The sequence below is a fragment of the Thamnophis sirtalis genome, unplaced genomic scaffold (assembly GCF_051295495.1).
Source record: "Thamnophis sirtalis isolate CommonGarterSnake01/CBP01778 unplaced genomic scaffold, rThaSir2_p1.2 scaffold_4, whole genome shotgun sequence".
In the NCBI taxonomy this organism is placed as follows: domain Eukaryota; kingdom Metazoa; phylum Chordata; class Lepidosauria; order Squamata; family Natricidae; genus Thamnophis; species Thamnophis sirtalis.
In genome coordinates, this window is record NW_028261384.1 from 79,803,876 (window position 1) to 79,823,811 (window position 19,936).

Consider the following 19,936-nt stretch of genomic DNA (forward strand, 5'->3'; position numbering starts at 1 on the left):
TCCTTTTACATTTTTTTTCTTTTCATGACAGGCAAGGGCAAAGTTGAAATCCTCTCTGAAACAGCTGGAAAAGGTACGTGTGGGTCGGAGGGAGGGGGAGGAATTCAAACTTCATCCTCAAGTGTAGATCCCTCCCCAAGTGTAGTTTGATTGCAGGCAGAACCACGTTGCCTTTTCAAACACACACAAACACACACACACACACACACACAGCTGGATAAAACTATATAAGCCCAGCTTCACTGATTACAAGTTTGAAAAGGCAGCGTGGCTCCACCTGCAATCAAAGGCTCAGATCAGCTCCCCTCCAGCTTCTCTGCCTCTTCTCTCACCCCAACCTGCAAGCAGGAGGTGAATGGATGGGTGGGCTTTATTGCATTTCAGGCATTTCCCACCCAGACAGCAGGCTGCATTTGCAATGGTGTTGGTGTTTGGGGAAGGCAGCAGGGGAATTGTGGGGGGGGGTATGGCAGAGGAGCTACTTTCAAGCCATTGGAAAATATATCCAAGCCAACTTCTGTGTTTGTGTTTGTTTGAGAGAGAGAGAGTGAGAGAGGGAAGGGGGTAAGAGAGATAGTTCAATCCAACTTCTCTGTGTCTGTGTGTCTGTCTGAAAGAGGGGGGGAGGGAGGGAGAGAGGAAGGAAGGAGGGGGAGGGAGAAGAAAAAGAATGAAGGAAACTTTTTCGCAAAGGAGAAAAACAAATGTCGCTTTAAATCGAAACTGAGCACGCCTGGCTATGGAATTCTGGGAGTTGAAGTCCACAAGTCTAAAAATTTTTTGAAATCCACCACTGTGTCAGTGCCCCATCAGCCATAAACCTCACTACACATCACTGCTCTCATCACTGAAGATGACCTTGGCCCACTGTTCGTTGGTCCATTTGGCATACTTCTTGGCCCACGTTGACAAGAGCAGTGAGTGTCTGAGCAAAGGTTTTTCTTCGAGCTCTGCAGTCTTTAAGTCCTCTGGCAAGCAGTCTGCGACATACTGTGCTTGTGCATACTTTTACATTGCATGTTTCATCCCAAATTCTTATAACCTGAGGTGAGGTAAGCTTCCTGTCAGCCATCGAAATGCATTGCAGAGTCCAATCTTGCCGTTTTGTCGACTTTCTTGGTCTTCCAGAGCGGAGCTTGTCATCAACTGAACAAGTTATTTGGTATTTTTCAATCACTCTGCTCACTGTGGTGCGATAGCATTTCACTCTCTTGGCTATTTCTGTATAGGAGTAACCCTCTTCATGAAGTACAATGATGCGACGCCACTGCTCAGTACTGGTGAAATCAAAGCATCATCTTTGCCCGCAGCCAGAGCGAAATTAAATTTCTCGATGCTTTTCATGCCTATTTATAGTCAGAGAGTATGACAACATTGATTGGCTCATAGATTTAGTCTCTGTGCATTTTGATTGGTCAGCCAAAGCTCGCTGCTGATTGGCTAGTTTTGATTGTAACATTCTCGAAAATTCAAGTTGTGTTTGTTTTAATACATGAACTCACTCAAAACCTTAAAAAGACTTTGGTTATATTAATAAAAATTATGTGTATCAATCCAACTACAGAACTTTTCATCAAAGTACTAATTTTGTGTGGTTTCTATGAGTGAAAAGTTGATTAAATATGTAAATACAGCTTAAAACTGAAAGTGTGCAGGACTTTTTCACACAGCTGTAAATGTGCCATCTGTTTTTTTTCCTTAAAAAAAACATACTATAGATAGTTCTTGTTTAAAAACAGTGATTGGGATGAGCGACTTCATCGCTAAACGATGCAGTGACAGTGATGATTATGTGACAGTGATAATTTACACCAGAAATTTTGGCAGTTCAAGTTGCCATAGTTATTTCAATCCTATGTCTCATTAAGCAAAACCTCATATGTGGCCTTTTCTGCCTGTTTCCCCATTGACTTTGCTTGTCAGAATCTAGCAAGTCTGGGTCACAAATGACTGATGGTCACAAATAATCACATGACAGGGATGCTGCAAGCATTGTAATTGTGTGCTGGTGCCAAAGCACTTGACTCCCAATTACACAACCATAGGGACACTGCAATGGCAAGAACTTTGAGGGTTTGTCATAAGTCTCACTTATTCAGTACCCTTATAACTTTGAGCAGTAACTGGTCATTAAGCAAAGTATTATTTGTAGTGCCTCGGCATGGATTCAACTTCTGATCACACTTCCACAGATTACATAATATAGCAATTCCTTCAGTATGAAAAAACACACAACTAAAGAATTGTTGACATTTTTTACATTAGATCTCCCATGCCATCAACTTTCTGACAAGTTTTTTTTATTAATTATTAATTAAGTAATTAAGTAAATTAATTAAGTAACACAGTTTCTTCTCAAAGGTCAAAGATGTCCTATTATTCTCTCTCTGTTCAATTCTAACATAGATGGGTTTTTTTAAATCCCTCTTTCAAACCAATGATCTTTTCTATCCAAAATGTGGACGTTGCTGTTTTCAAAAGAGTAACCGTTATCTTTCAAATGCAGATGGACCACTGAATCTTGTCCTGATGGATTTGTTCTTCTATGTTGTATTATACATTTGTTAAATGATTGTTTTGTTTCTCCAATGTACAGATTTGCACATTGTATTGCGTATATCACATTGCTCAGTTTATGTCTGGGTGTTTCATCCTTGGGTGGACAAGCTTCTGCCTTAGTGTACTCTTGGGTTAAAGTGTACGTGTATGTTGTGTTGGCTGAAAATCCTCCTGAGCTTTCAGATATGTTTTAGTACTTTTTTCGCCCCTCTATACTGATAGACAAACTTTCAGCCGATGGGGCAGGTTTCTGATCACTCCCATTTTGTGACGCAGTGAGTGGTAAGAATCAAAAAATAAGTATTGATTGGGGGGGGGGGGATTGTTTCTGAAAACTTCAATGTTAAAGCTTCTATCTTCCTTAATGTGCATTGCACAGTCCAGGACACCCAGACTGTTTCCTCTACCATCTTCCTGTGTGAACATATGTATCTGTTCATGGAGTTGATGTGTTTGGTGAAGGTTTCTACCTCCTGTGTTTTAATTTTGACCCAAGTATCATCCACATGCATATATCAGTGAGGTGGAAAACCTGTGAAGGAGTTTAGGGCTTTAGTTTCTACCTCTTCCAATATCTTCCATGTAGAGATTGGCCACAGTGGGGACCCAGTTGAGCCCATAGCGCAACTGTGTCTTTGTCTGTGGAAACTTTAATTGTATTTTAAATAGATAGTTTTCTGGCAGAGGTCCGACATGACACATATATGGTCTGGGCTGAGGTTAGTTCTGTTGCATAATGTGCTGTCTTGTAGCAAACATTTTTCACTACTGTGACAGCTTCAGTTGTTGGAATGGAGGTGAACAGTGAAGTCATTGATTTGATTTGATTTTTTTTAATGTGTGGGTATTTGTTTTCAGATCCATAAGCCAACAAGATAGGTGGAAACTTCTTCCTAAGAATTATTTTGCTGTGTCTTAGAGGAGTTTATAGAATGATGACCAGAGAAAGTGCCACCTTAAGAACATTTCACAGATGGCAAGTCAACAGAGAACCAGTTTGGTGTAGAAGTTAAAGCATCAGATTAGAAACCAGAAACCTATGAGTTCTAGTCCCCCTTGAAATACAAAGCCAGGTAGGTGATTTTGGCCAATCATTTTCAATTGTCTCTGGGAAGAAAGCAATGGCAAACTATTTTTTGAAAAATCTTGCCAAGAAAACTGTAGGACTAGTCAAGGCAGTGGCCAGGAGTTATCACTGACTCTACCAAAAAACAAAGCAAAACAAAAAAGGACAACAACACAGCTAATCCTCAATTTACAATCATTTGTTTAGTGACTGTTTGAAGTTATAACATCACTGAAAAAAGTGACTTATGACAGATCCTTGCACTTACAACTATTGTAGAATCCTAATGGTCATGTGATCAAAATTTGGGCACTTGGGAAGATAATTGCAACATCCAGGAATCATATCATCATCTTTTACCCTGCTAGCTCCCAAGAAGCAAAGTCAATGGGGGAAATTGGATTTGTTTAATGACCATAAGTAGTAGGTTGAGGGCTAAGTGTTGTTTTTTTTTTTTTTTTTTGCTCATTAGGAGATCAACAGGCAGTGATCAGAGACCTGAACCCTGAATAAAAGCTCCACAAGTATAGCGCCCCATTATAAAAATGTTTCCTTTAGAGTTTTAGTGTTATTTAATTTATCTTAAATACATACCTTCACATGTTTTAAAACTATTTTTGATTTGCAGTTGTTGGGAGAGAAGGAGGGAAAGTGTAAATACTCCAAGAAATCTGTGCAATTGGATCAATATTTATTGGTAGAATAAGCCATTAATGAATTTGCAAAATATATAGTCTAAAAAAAATTCCTATGGTTAATTTCTTTGCTAACTAATAATTTTGTAGCATGTCAACGATGCATTTAGATATAGTATGGATGTTTGCTTTTTTGCCATGGGGGGGGGGGACCGCTGCGACCGGATGGGTGGAAAATCGCACGAAATTCCCCAAAGAAAACGTGGATATCCCAAGTGGCTCACGATCTTCAACCACTCCATTTTTCAATAACCGATGCCCAACAAGCCACCCTAAATCGGAATCAATGGCGTGCTGTAATCTGTGACGTCCTGCCCCTGGCCTTCACAATGCAACGGTCACTGCCTTATGGACGTTGACATTTACGAAGATTAAGTCCATGTTTGCTATGGGGCTTGCGATATATACATATTATCACAGTATCATTACTGATCATATTTTGTCAAGACCAATATATTTAAATACTTTTTAAAAAATCTACCTAACATTCTTTCTCTTCTACCTGTTCTACATTTCCCTTCCCCCCAAAATGATTTATTGCTATATAATGGTTGCAAATCTTCATAGTACAACTATGTAAAAAGCACTACCTTAAGGACAGACAAAAGGCAATTCAGTTGGTATGGATGAATTTGTAAATGAATCAAACAAATGTTTAACCTATTAAACTGTATTATACTGGTATCAATGTGTCTTTTGTTGCATTTTTGTATTTCACTTGATTATTTTTACAATTTTAAAATACTGCTTCTTGTTTAAACAAATCCTTAAAAATAGACAATGTTTAAGAGTCACAACATTTGAAAACTGATACTAAGGCCAATGGCTGAGAAAGAATAACATAAATAGATATATTTAAAAATCTGAAATATATCAATATTGAGGACATACATACTGTAGAAACTTAGCACCCACCCCACTCCTAGAAGAATGAAATATTCTAGGAAATATTAAAAAGGCAGAATATTTCCCTGGATATGGGGCATCGGTAGCTCACATGGTAAGATGCTGAGCCCGCGCTCTGCTGAGGTCGACATCTTGGTGGCTAGATTCCCATGAGCGAATAAACAGCGTAGGGACAGAAAAAGAGCCTCCCCCGATTGCCTACTGGCATTCAGCATCCCACGGGTAAGATAACACCACCAGAAAACATTCCTTTCACAGAGGTAGCCAGCCACTTCGGTGATCTCTGGCTAACATGTGCCATATGTTAAAAAAAAATTCTTGGATAAGAAAAGGAGAAACATGTTTTTAAAGACAAAGCAGCTCCTTGTCCCCAGCAGATATTTCGTGTACATTAAGATTGGACCAGCCTATCTACAAGACAATTAGAACTTCAGCTCCAGGGTCATGGGATAAAGACATGACCCTCAGGGCATATAGTAGGATTAGCTCCCTACCCATCTAGTAGCAGGGCTCACTACATTGCAAAATCACCTGAGCTTCCTGTTCCTGTGCAAGAAATGTATTATATTGGTTGTCAAACTCCCAAGGGGCTATGCAGGGGTCATAGCTAACTTTTTAGATTGTCTGAATTAAGTTTGGTTGAACTTTGCTGGCTTTTCCTGTATACGTAGAAGCCATGAAGACATGAAATTCTGTACTGGAGAAGGTTGAAAGTAGATGATAGCTTAAATTCTATTGGGCTTTCTAGAAGGGTGAACTATTGATGAAATTATGAATTGATATTAATATTTAAAGTCCATTGAATTAGGGGTAGAGTTTTAAATACCACTATAGAAACCCCCTAAAAAAGAAGGCCAAGGAGAAACCTCAAAATGAATGATAGCTTTAAAAAAATGACAATGGACTTGGACAGCAACTGGATGTTGAAGTTATGTGTTAATTTTGATAAAATCCCAATGGGCTGGTAAAACTGAGTTGGGAGAATTCCTGAAAAGAAGCCTTTGGGTATTACTCAGACAAGAAGGCACCATGGGAAATTCTATATACTATAGGAAGCTCTGTAGAGCTAAAGATGTGAAGATAAAATCAAACCTTATCTGCCAGGGAAAAAAACTGTAGAAAACAAGTTGCTAGTTTGATTGACAGAAAATTACTGTAACTTTATGCCCTTTCTTAATTCTGCAATGAAACAACTCTAGTATTTAGCAATATGCAAGAGGTACATAGATGCTAGGTGCACATATATCTTAAGGAAATATTACAACTTGCTGACAGATTTCTGTTTTAAATGGCTTTGAGTTGGAAGTTAGAGTTCAGGAAAAAGTGCTCATCCTCAACTTTTTCACAAAAGACTGCTTTCCTAGGAGGAAAATACTGTGCTTTCCCCAAAATAAGACAGGGTCTTATTTTCTTTTGCCCCACGAAATATGGCCTTGGGCTTATTATAGGTGGAGGGCTTATTGTTTTGGGGTTGCTGGGCAGCTGCTCCCTTGCAAACTAGCTCCCAAAGAGCCAGGAACAGCCTTGGGCGAAGCAGCCATGAGGTGACCATGCTCACAAGCAACCACCTGGCCAAACCCCCTCTCCAGCCAGGCAGAGTGCCATTCACTGACCTAGGGGGTATCCCTAAGGCACCAAGTCACGTGGCACTCTGCCCACTCCCCAGCTCCCGCAGCTTGGCACATTAGGGATACCTCCTAAGTCAGTGCATGGAGCTCTGCCTGACTGGAGAGGGAGGTTGCACGAGTGCCTGTTCTTCCCCCAGCAAGCATGCCTCCCAACTTCACCATGCCCTGTCCCAGCTCTCCCTGCAGCCGCCACTGTGCCCAAGCATAACTTCTTCTCCGGCTTCCAAACTCCAAAACTCGGCTGCCGAGTCTTCCAGCAGCGGCCGCTCTAGGAGTGCACTGTATGGTTGTGGGCTAGCTGCCAGACAGAGTCTTATGGACAGAGTCTTCCAGCAGCCAGCCCACAACCATAGAGCGCAGTCCTAGAGCTGCCGCTGCTGGAAGACTCGGCATCCAAGTTTTGGAGTTTGGAAGCTGGAGAAGAAGTTACGCTTGAAATGCCGCAGTGGTGGCACCCTGGCCCTGCAGGGAGAGGCGCTCATGCAACCCCCCTCTCCAGCCGGGCAGAGCTCCATGCACTGACCTAGGGGGTATCCCGAATGTGCCAAGCCGCGGGAGCTGGGGGTGGGCAGAGCACCACGTGGCTTGGTGCCCTAGGGACACCCCGTAGGTCAGTGAATGGTGCTCTGGCTGGCTGGAGAGGGGGCTTTCTGGGTGGCTGCTCATGAGCATGGTCACCTCATGGCTTCTTCGCCCCTGAGGCTGTGCCCACTCGCAAGGGAGCAGCCGCCTGACAACTCCTCCCTCCATCCAGGCAGAACGCCACTCCCCAACCTAGCAGTATCACAAAGGCGCCAAGCAACGTGAACGCCTTTCCCCCTCAGCTCCTGTGGCTTGGCGCCTTTGGAATACCGGTAGGTCGGTGAGCGATGCTCTGCCTGGCCAGAGGGGGGGTTGTCCAGGGGACTTATTTTTGGGGTCGGCTTATATTTTTGCCCACGCAAAAATGTGGCAAGGCATTAGTTTCAGGGCAGATCGTATTTTTGGGAAAACGTAACTGCTAACAAAAGGGTACAAAATAATTTGGTAATACGAGTAGTCCTTGATTTATGACCACAATTCAGCCCAAAACTTCTGTTGCAAAGTCAGACCTATGAGTTTTGCCTATTTTATGACCTTTTTGCCAGTTATTAAGTGAATCATTGCAGTTGTTAAGTTAGTAACATAGTTTTTAAGTGAATCTGTCTTCCCCATTGACTTTTTCCATCAGAAATTTACATAAGGCGATCACATGATCCCAGAACACAGCAACCATCATAAATATGAGTCAGTTGCCAAGTATCTTAATTTTGATCATATGATCATGGGGATGATGCAGTGATCTTCAATGTGAAATTATTTTATTACTTTGATTATTTTCTTTACTACAGTGAATGCAGATAGAAACAGAGAAAGCTATTTCTTTTTAATATTAATTGAATATTAAGGAATCAGTAACTGTCTTTTTTAATAACTTAGAATGTCCTTCTCTCTCTCTTTCTTTTACCCAGACACACACACACACATAGAGAGAGAGAGAGAGACAGAGAGATTCATACCCAGTTAATCTCAGCTTTTTTGAATTGTAAATATTGAACTAAAGAATTCCATTTTATCTTATATATCCAGCATTTCATTCTCTCTGTTTTCTAATACTAACATTGCTATAACATCTGAAAAACATGGATACTTTTTTATAAAGATAATATTTGGGTTCTGTTGGCGATTATAAAAAATGTGATTAATTGCATTGTTCCAAACAATGGGCCTGCTTGATATTTTAAATATATAGACATTATTTATAAATATGAAAATGCTGGCACACTTTAAAAACTATATGGAAGTGCTAGGGATCTCACATAAGCACAGGACCTCTCTGTTATTCATTAAAGGGGGGCTTTTTTCCGGACTTCTGTTTGAACCTCAAACTAAAATAGTTGTTTTACGGATCCGTTAATAACTTTAATTACGATGAGTCTTAAATAAATAGTAAGTTTTTGCAGCCCTTCCTTTAATGAATGATAAAGGCAGCACATGTCTTACAAATTATTTTCAAAATATACGCTTGACAAGTGTACAAAGCATATTTTGTATACACATATAGAAATACAAATACGGTAGTTGAAACTTAAAATTATAAAATTCTCCAAGACTTTAAATATTCATTAGAATTGGCTATGAGATTATAATCTGATACACTAGTTGTGGCCCTTTTGGAACTGAATGTCCTGGAAATTATTACTAATGTCTTCATCATTTTCCAAAACAATTTCTACAGTATGTTTTCTATGGGCCCACCAAGAATACAACTAGTGTATTGGGTTGTTTGTGACCTTGTGCCTGTACTTACTGTACTAATGTGGATAAGTAGAGTTCCCTCAATCCCATGTGAGGTCAAAGAATGGAGATAACAGCACCATATTGCTGTGGGAATGCTCTTTTGCTATTTGAAAATGAAATAGGCCAGGAGAAGAAAAGAAGTTGTTTTATGGTTTGTGTGAAAATATAGCAGTAGATGGTGCAAATGGTGCCTGCCTGTGTCCTCTTGCACTCTGGTAATACTTCAATAAGTTCGGAAATAAATATTAAAATACAAAGTTTTGTTCTTTCATAGGTAGAAAAAGCTGACCTGAGAGACTAAATAACCCTTCAGTAGCATAGTGATATGAATCTGTAGCCAAGAAAATGTGTTTTTTTTAATATTTATGTAAGCATAAAGAATCTCATTTGTTGTAGTTTTAAAGCTAATATGAATAGATCTCTCTTTGTCCACAGTTTTGGTTTAATGAATCTTTACTTTGTCACAGGAAATATAGTATCTGACCTCTAAAAGTTGTCTCTAAACTCAATGATAATGGGTAGGGAATGTCAGAGCATAGTTGTGTGAGATAATTAAAATCTCTGGCAACTCACTTGGTACAGAATGTTTAACATATAAAATGGTTCAGATCTCAATCTGCTGGTTGAGGCTCAAGACAACTGGGTCTTTATACATCCTGGAGAGAGCTTAAACACAGCACACTAGTTCTTTCAGAATTACACAAAATCCTCCAGTGAAATAGTTACTGTCATAGTTCCAATTATTAGTTTCCACTATACTGTATTTCTGAAATCACTCACTGACATCATCTGATGTATGATAGCCAATATTTGTCAAGACTAACTGCTTCACAAAATGAAATTAATTGTTTTATACCTTTTATACCTGTTCATAGCATATACATTAAATATTGCAAAGTATCTTCTAGTACTGTTCTAGTACCGCTTTACAAAGCCTTAGTAAGATCACACTTGGAAATCTGCATCCAGTTCTGGTCACCACAATATAAAAAAAGATGTTGATACTCTGGAAAGAGTGCAGAGAAGAGCAACAAGAATGATTATGGGGCTGGTGGTTAAAACATACAATTACAGGAATTGGGTATGTCTAGTCTTATGAAAAGGAGACATGATACCAGTGTTCCAATATTTGAAGGGACTCCTAAAAAGACAAGGGGGTCAAACTATTTCCCAAAACCAAAAGGCAAAACAACAAACAATGGATGAAAACTAGCCAAGGAGAGAAGCAACCTAGAACTAAAGAGAAAATTTCTAATGGTGAGAATAATCAACCAATGGAATAGCTTGCCTTTAGAAGTTGTGGGTGCTCCCTCATTGGAGGTTTTCAAAAAGAAACTGAACAACCATTGATCTGAAATGGTATAGAGTCTCCTGCTTGAGCAGGGGGTTAGACTTCCAAGGTTCCTTCCAACTCTATTATTCTATATTCTATCTTGTTGACAGCAGACAACAAGACAGCATATGCACTGTCCATATGCATGTAATATGCGAATATGATATTATAAACATCCAGTGCAATAATCTTTTTTCAGATTTATGATTTTAAATATTATTCTTATGGCATTTAATTGTCAAAGTCCTTACTTTCTAAAAATATGTAGCAGTTAAAGAAATCTCAGTTTGGATACCCATATCCTTTAATACTTGAAGTGCTCCAGTGTCACTACTGGCATCACTTCCAATAATTTAGTCAGGAAGATACTGAAGAAGTAAAGTTCCCAAAAGAGCTATAAGTAATACAAAATACATAAGAACAATATGAATGACATTAAAAAGGGATAAAACTTTAAAATTAACATTAAAAAATACTCAAATTATAATACCTGTTACTGTAAACTGCTTACGAAATCAGACAACATATACACCAACAATAACAAAAACCTAGGGCCCAGGAAAATCAATTGATGATTAAATTAATGCAAATCCCAACCAAACAAGAACTTACATATACAGAAGTCTATTCTGATGATATATTAGTTTTCTATGATCCAATCTCTCTCTGGCTACCCCTAAGACAAAGAACTATTTTATCTCATCTAAGATTGGTTGAACAATCTGATCCATTTTATTTACCCTCTTTCAGCCCTTTGAGAACAGGAACATCAAAACATCTGAATAACAAAGTACATGGAAAATGAAAGCATAGTCAAGTAAAACAATTTTAGCTTTCCAATAAGTGATTCTACTAAGATCAGATGGACTACACAAGAACTCAAATGTGGAGTTGCACTATAAAAGAAGCTACCCTCATAGCTAAAATAATAATTTCTCTAAATTCCATGCTCTAGAGAGTTAGCTTCTCAATACTCATACATAAATAGAAGTGGAATCTACAATAGTTCCATAAGCTAAATTTTTAATGGAGGTTCAGATAAAAGTGTTTTTCAGATTATCTACTTGTTTAAAGGAAAAGTTTCTCCTATCTGGTCATTTCCAACTCTAAGGAATGGTGTTCATCTCCATTTCTTACTCGAGTCAGCGATTCCATAGTCATGTAGCCAGTATGACTATAGGCCGAAGCACATGGAACACTGTTATCTTCCCACCAAAATGGTACCTATTTATCTGCTTGCATTTACATTCTTTAGAACTGCTAGATTTGCAGGATAGTAATGCGACCTTCCCACATTGTACAGTGCTCAGATCTCAAACTTGTGCTGTCAGCTTTCAAAATGACAAGTTCCATATCTTTAACTGCTGAACTATTATGCCCCCTCCCATCTACTTATTTATCTCTCAATAAATCTGCATAGGATTTTGTTAGATCTGTGATATTTATTTATTTAGCTTATATTTGATGGAATTCCACCTACTAATCTCAATTTCTGGGTAGGATATATCAACTGAATTACTCAGTTATTTTAGATATCACATTTTAAATTGTCTCAGTTGGAATATAGTCCCCCTCAGAAAGAATAAAATTCTCTATCCTCCACAAAACAAAATTCATTCCTTAGGGAAACGATTCAAAAATTTATTCCTAACACCACTCAAAAGTGGCCCTCAAAAATAGTTCTTTGCCCTGCCTTTATTTAAAGAAATATAGTTCTTATCCTAAAAGGAGTTGTACATCTCTGACTTAAGTACAAATTATCCTCAGTTCATGGTAATTGGGACTGGATGATGCAGCTATAAAGTGCAATATTATGTGACCACATTGCTTAGCAATGGCACTCCAAGCATTCCTAATCTAGCCCTGCATATTTCAAGGCTTCATTGACCACTCACGTGCAAGCAAGCCAGGTAATGCCACGTGAGGTGGAGCCGGGGGTAGTGGTTGCTGAGTGGGAGAAGGCACGTGAGTGGTCAATGAAGCCTTGAAATATGCAGGACTAGATTAGGGGTGACAGCTGCTGGGCAGAAGAAGTGCAAGCAACTAAGTGGAATAACTTGTTATCTTGCCTGTCAAATTTCCTGTTGACTCTGTTTGTGGAAAACCAGCAAGCAAATGGTGGCCCTGTGACTGTGAGATACTGCAACCATCTTAAATGCAAGCAAGCATGCATACTGCAATCATGTGACTGTGGAAATTCTGGGATAGTTGGAACTTTGAGTAGCACATTCAGAACTATGTAGTACAACAAGTGCCGAGAACAGACTCAAGCATTTAAATCATTCTTAAGCAGTAGCATTATTTCTGTATTGGTCATAAAAACAAAACTGGCATAAATCCATCCAGTATGTTTGTGACTGAGAAATGAATTACGAATTTCCTGCAGCATGCATTCCATATGGTATTAGCTCACCATGTTGGGACTCATTTTCTTTATTCATTCAAACATTTATGAACAGGAAGAAGGGGAGAAAGGACAGCAACTTGGTAGCAAATTCTACCCTCTAACAATGAACATTTGTCATATGACACTAAAAAGATGGAATATACATGTAGAATAGCAGGGTTCCTGAGTGCTTCATGTTGTCATTATAAAACAGGATGTAAACATTTTAATCTATCTATATATAACTAAAACTCTCATTTTTATAATCTTTTACAGTGCATCAAAAGGAAACAATGTTTGAATCAAAGTATCTCAAATAGATTAATTTACAGAATGTGTCTGAAATCTGGGAACCATGACTCCCAAAGGAATTAAATTTGGGGAAGGTCTGACTACTTCATGCTCAGCTGCTACTGCTGTCAATTGCTTTTGCAAACACATGATCTTCATTTTTAACATTCCATGGAAGTTTCCCAGCCACTCTTGCAACCCTTTGCTCCCCTACCCCAACAACCATTTACCTGTCTTGGTAAATGGTTGGGCCTTTGGTATCCAACTGAACAGCCCTTCTTGTATAACTCCTCATGCGTATCACTCTGTGTGTCCTTTCTGAGCCACATGGCACCACTTGTGTATTGATATGCATTTCGCCACCTGTTCCAATCCCACAGGTGGCACTTTTTGCACATTCCTATAATCCCATGACCAATGTTGCTCTCTTGTGGATGCTCCCCAACTAATACAGGATATCTTGGGCATGAACACACACTTCCCAACCTGCACAGCATCTTTCATGTATTCTCATCTACGCCCTTGTTCCCTCCATTCCTGGCAGTAACCATTTAGTTTAGTTTAGTTTAGTTTATTGGGATTTATAGGCCGCCCTTTTCCCTGAGGGGACTCAGGGCGGCTTACATTCATAGGGAAAGGGGGGGTGCAATATAAAAACATAAACAATATATGAATAAAATAAACAGTAAAACACAACTTTCATTCAACACTCAACACTCGGGCGGGGTGAATTAGAAACTTATCCCCAGGCCTGACTTGCCTGCTAGCCTTCAATCTGAACTTCCTGCTGGTTTCCCCAGTGACTTTCTCATTGAAAGTTTCCTATGAGCAAAGTAAATGGGGAAGCCAAAAGAAATTCTAGAGAGGAAAGGTAATGACAGAATGACAGGGAGGGAAGAACAGAGAGTAGGGAAGGGGGAGAGATAATGAAGAATTTCAGGGAGTGAAAGAGAGAAAGGAAAAAATGAAGGGAGACAGAGAAAAGTGGGAAGATGAAATAAAGAGTTGAACACGGGGAAGAAGGAAGAAGCAAGAAAGGTGAGGCTCATTTGGAAGTTTCAATTGGTGCAGAATGTGGAAATATGGGAGGTTCACGCTCTGTGAACTGACTGTGCTGTTTTGCTTCTGAGTGCAATTTAAGGTTATTATTGTTAAATCTCTGCATGGCATGGCATAAAAGTTATTTAAGGTACCATCATACCCCAATGGGACTGGCCTGCCCCATCTGTGCCAGCAGGAGGTATGCCACAGATCCTGTCAGTCAAGGAATTTCAGCTGTCAGTGTGCAGGACAAGGGCCTTTTGTGTTGTGGCTCTTGCCCTTTGAAATATCTTACCCCTTAGATGAGATTGGTTCCATCTCTCTCACATCCCATAAGGCTATCAGGCTCTGTCAGATGGCTTGTGGCCCCAATGGTGCAGTATCATACTGGAGTTGGTTGATGAATTAAGATTTAATCCCACCTCCCCATCTCATTTTTAACTATAATTTTACCTTTGATAATAACTCATTTTTTATTGTTTTAGAAATATTTACATTATGGTTTTAATGCTTTTAATGCCACCCAAAATCACTTCAAAACAAGATGGATGGAAAATAAATTGAATAAATAAATATGTAAATAAATAAATGAAAATAAGAAAGGAAGGAAGGGTGGGAGAGAGTCAGGGAAGGAGGGAAAGAAGAAGGAAGATTTCTGATGTTTCCTGCCAGTTTCCTTCAAGCAAATTCAGTCAGGAACTCAGAAGGAAGTTGGAAGTCACTCCTGCCCACTCCTTTTTGTCCACCTGTGGTCATTCAGGTTCTCTGTTTAGATAAAAAAATATTCCCAAAACAATGACACAATAGGGCATGGGTTGTCTAGTAAGCATATCAAATAAGAGCTGTATAAAAGGTGGCAATATAGGTGGAAAATTTTAATTTTTACATTTTCATACTGAACAATAACAGATTAATCTAAAATTAGGATTGTGTGCTGATTAAAAATATATAAGAGTCGGTGAAATATGCCTTAAAGAAATATTCTGATTGCATTATTTTGTGTATTCCTCTTTATTATGCGATAGCTTATCTTGGTATGTGAAATATAAAGCTTCTGGCTTGAATGAACATGTACAGAAGAGCAATGACAAACATGTTCTGTTAATAAGGAAAAAGGAAAAATATCAACAGAAACAATCAAATAATTACCAACATGCCCAATTATGTAGTCCTGGAAATTCTTCTTACTGCCTGCCTGTTAAACCAAGGAACAGTTTGAATTGCCTTTCATTGAAGGCCAACTTGACAATATCAACCAAAAGATTGGGATAAGGAAGAGCACTTTACTCCAACTTTTTGGGTTTCAGTTCTCAATACCAACATAGTCATTCAAAATATTTGAACGACAAGATTTTATGGATTGCAGCATAAATTCCTTATTTTTCTCACTTTCTCTTTTTTATGTTGGTTTGTATTTTAACGTATGATGTTGGGACTCAAAAAAGACACACATGCATGCACACACACGGACACAAATTGTAGAGCAAAGTATGTACAGAAAATATTTTTAGCCGAGTTAATGACAAAATAACAACTTCTGATTTAAACAAGGATTCTTATAGTCTTCAAAACCTTCATTGGACTGCAATAAACTTGAAAAGTGTCAGACAGTTAGAGCAAATATGACCTAAGGGCCTCATGGCTGTAAATATCTTCCCCCACACACATACACATCCAGTTTGTTTTTGTACATTCAGAGTTCTTTTAACAAAATTTGTGAAAATTGATGGCATTGTTTGAAGACATTTTGAAGCAAGGAAAAAAAAAACCACAACTGTAGTTTAGATTTAAAAATAGTTTATCCAGAAAATCCTGAGTCATTGGGGCACTTTCTGTTATAATCCTGCCCACTGTGCAACATTGCCTTGCCTTTTACAGGCTACAAATTATTAGCCTAGTTTTACCTACTATTTCAATGCAAATCAAACAATTTAAGAAACTGCAGCAACTTTTTATGAAAGACCTAGTCAATCAAGATGAGAATTCACCCTACCCATGTAAAATTTGCAATACCTTCAGAAGATACTAATAATAAAAATTAAATTTGTAAATGTACTTATACAGACTTCAAATTAACTTATTGAAAAGTTCAATTGACTCTCTTAGCAAAATCAATTCTGCAATTCTCTAATGGATCATAGCTCTCATCATCAGTTGGATTCAGTTCCTGGTATGCAATGCTATATTTGCACTATATCATGCAAATAATAAAACAAGCCTTCTATTATTAATTTTTAAATCAAATTTAGGCACTGCCTATCTCACTATCACCTTAAGTGATAATTGTGAGTTATAAATTTTCATTAAAGAAATAAGGAAGCCATCATTCCAAAATAGTCATGTCCACATACCATAGGGAGTCTCTGGAGATACAGGAAATGCTGGAGTTAGTAGAACTGTTGCGTTTTTGCTGGGTGAGAAAATGCTTCCATCTCCTTCATTTGGGTTTTCCAGGTAACTTATACCACTCATCTGAAATGTAAAACAGGATTACAATATGGAAAACCATTTCTCATAACCATATGCTAAAAACTTTTTTGATAGCTCTATTTATTCTACTTGATTTTGCCAGTTTTAATTCAAAAATATATTTATGAAACGTGGTTAATATTAACATAGACAAACAAGAATTAGTTCAAATGCCAACTTTATAATTTTCTAAAGACCAATAATAGAGTGGTTTCCAACTTGCAAGAATTTGTATAAATATTGCCTTTTCAAAATAAGGCAATACTTTAGAAAGAATCATTTTTTAACTCTTTCCACTTCTAAACGAAATTGAGTTTCAAAACACCTGCCAACATCAAATATTTCCAAGACAATAAACTATCGCACAGTTTTTCAAATTGAATAGAAGATAATATCTGTAGCATAAGGTTGAATTGTATAGACCTTAGTATTCTCTGAGCTTGGTTGTTTGCTTGAAGATGTTTTATCACCCAATGCAGTTAATGAAATATCTGCAAGCAAGCAAGCTCAGAAAGCATCAAGGTCTGCACATTTTTTTTTAAATGAAGAGATTTATGAAATCTATCAATACATATAACCATGCCATATGTATAATGTGGTAAAGGTTAATAATAAAACCATAAATAAGGGATCTTAGAGATCGTGCTGTTTTGTAATGCAGAAATCTTAGAACATCCCAGACAAATGATTGTCCAATGTTTACTTGAAAACTTTCAGAGATGGAACACTCATAACTTCAGGAGGCAGACTGTTCCACTATTTAATAGAGCTCATATTCAGGAAATTCCACCTTGTTTCAAGTTTTGATCTTGCTTTCTAAAGATTCCACACAGAGGTGGCATTCTACTGCCACCAGGGCTTTTCCGTCTTAAGACGATCCGGCGAAAGAACGCTGGGAGCCCCTGAAACCGGCTTTTTATCACCCGTCTTGAGGTCCCCTGGGATGACAGAAATTCAGGGGACGTGTGCGGACCGAGCATTGAGGGGGGCTGATGCCTCCCTCCAGCCTAGGACTCCGGAAACTCCAGCGCGGCTTGGCGTCCTTGGCGGCGGGAATGGCAGCCCTACAGCGGCAACGGAGGTGATCGAGAGCATTTTGCGGCGGCTCAAGCAGCTGGGGGGTTTTCTGACTCTTCTCACAAAACTTTTACAATCTGGTGAGCCTGCAGTGACTGTGTTGGTCGAGCATTGCCATCCTTTAGAACGGGGGAGTTTGAACAGGGCTTTTGCTAGGAACAGGCGAATCAGGTGGCTGGCTGAGTGCGTCGTGTCCGTAGCCTTTTCCGGATGCCCCCCCCCTCCATACTTGGCTCAGTTTTTCCATCGATGTTACCTTTTCCAACAGCGCTGTCTCCTCTACCAACACTGTTTTCTTTACCAACGCTGCCTTTTCTACCAACCTTGCTCTCTCCAAAAATATAGTCCCCTCCATCAGCACTGGTTTTCTTACCAACGCTGCCTTCTCCCCCAACGCTGCCTTCTATATCAACATTGGTCTCCTGCCTTCCTGGACTCTGACCATCAGACTGTCCTCAACTATACGTTTAGGGCTTTTGGACTTGGTTTCTTAGCCCTGATTATTGCCACCATCACTATCTTCCACGGCCCGTGGATTACCAGCATAGCCATCTTTATTACCCCCCACTACGACCCCTGGACTGCCAACTGGGATAGCGCCTTCTTATTCCATCTAAGTCTCCTTATTATGACGCTACGGACTGGGGTCGCTTGGAGGTGTTTACGGTGCGTGAGAAGGCTTACACACTTGTTAAGGACATTCAAACCCTCCCCTTTTTACCCTTTCCATCTTGATCCGTCCCTACTACTTGGTACCTTTGGACCTCTGGGCCTGGCTTATAGGAGAAGAGAAGTTAGTTTTTTCCCCTACTTACTATCATTGCCAGTGCTGGCCCTCAACTGTTCTGCCTATTTCCGGACTTTTAGACTCAAATTGCACACTATCTAAGATCTAAGATCTGCGGAACTGTTTTTTTATGAGGAGTGTGTGTGAGCCCACTTTTTATTATTGTATTTTGTATTTTATTTATTGTATTTTTAATTGATTCATGTGGGGACTGTATGGGTGAGTGGCTGTGGATGTATGAGGACTGAGAGTACAGCCGGGTGCCTCCTCCTCTGAGTGCTATTGCAGAAGTGGTAGGGGGCCCAGGCCTACCTCCCGTCCTAGAATGGATGATATAAATGGCCTGCTGGAGAGCGCGGAGGCTACGGGGGGGAAATGGGGTTTACGGGTGCGGGGGTGGGCTGGAGAATTACGGTCATTCCAGGGAGGGGCAGGTACAACGGGAAATTCAGGGCTGGCCATTACCGGGGAAGGAGGGTCCGCTACATCGCAGCGATCCCTCCTTCCAGCCCTATTAGTTCCACTCCAGGACCAAATGGCAAGAGTTGTCAGTGCCCTGGCCTCAGGCTGTTGTTGCTAAATGCCAGGTCTGCGGTTCACAAAGCTCCCCTCGTCCGGGACCTAATATTAGATGAGGGGGCAGACCTGGCATGTATTACTGAAACCTGGCTGGGCCAGGAGGGAGGAGTCCCCCTCACTGAAATGTGTCCAGAAGGGTTTCAGGAGCTACATTAGCTGCGACTGCAGGTAAAGGGTGGGGGAGTGGCTGTCATCATCTGAAGGTCATTAGTTCCTCATAGGATCCCTGCTCCGGAGCTTGTCGGGTGAGAATCCTTGCTGGTGAAGTTGGACCTTGAGGGTCAATTGGGCCTGTTGTTAACATATCTACCTCCCAACAGCGTTGCAACAACCCTCCCTGTGCTCCTCGAGTCAGTAGCCGAACTGGCGGTAGAGTTCCCCAGGCTTATGCTGCTGGGGGATTTCAACCTGCCTTCGCTCGGCGAATGCTATGATAGGGCACAGGAGGTCATGGCTTCCATGACAGCCATGGACTTGACCCAAGTAATTCGGGGCCCGACTCATTCAGCAGGTCACACGCTTGACCTCGTATTCCTCTCGGAGCAGTGGAGACGTGATCTAGATTTGAAAGGCATTAAGACCTTGCCCTTGTCATGGTCTGATCATTTCTTACTGAGGCTTGACTTTCGGAAACCAATCCCCCACTGTAGGGAGGGGAAACCGATTAGGTGGTTCCGCCCCAGGCGCCTGATGGACCCTATGGGATTTCAGACGGCGCTTGGTGAAATACCTGACGCTCTCGTCCACAGTCCGGCAGAGTCCTTAGTCACTGCCTGGAATACGGCGGCGGCGGGGGCTCT

The 19,936-nt window shown here is 40.0% G+C and overlaps 1 protein-coding gene across 3 annotated transcripts in view; it reads right to left on the minus strand.

Annotated features, from left to right (window-relative positions):
* The window catches only part of TNS3 (tensin 3), a 149,826-nt gene that overhangs the window by 44,972 nt on the left and 84,918 nt on the right, over positions 1-19,936 (minus strand). For all 3 annotated transcript variants that reach the window (XM_014065299.2, XM_087713157.1, XM_014065300.2), the window contains one exon: positions 16,576-16,696. In XM_014065299.2, coding sequence (XP_013920774.2) covers positions 16,576-16,696 — 121 coding nt within the window. The remainder of the gene's footprint in view (positions 1-16,575; positions 16,697-19,936) is intronic.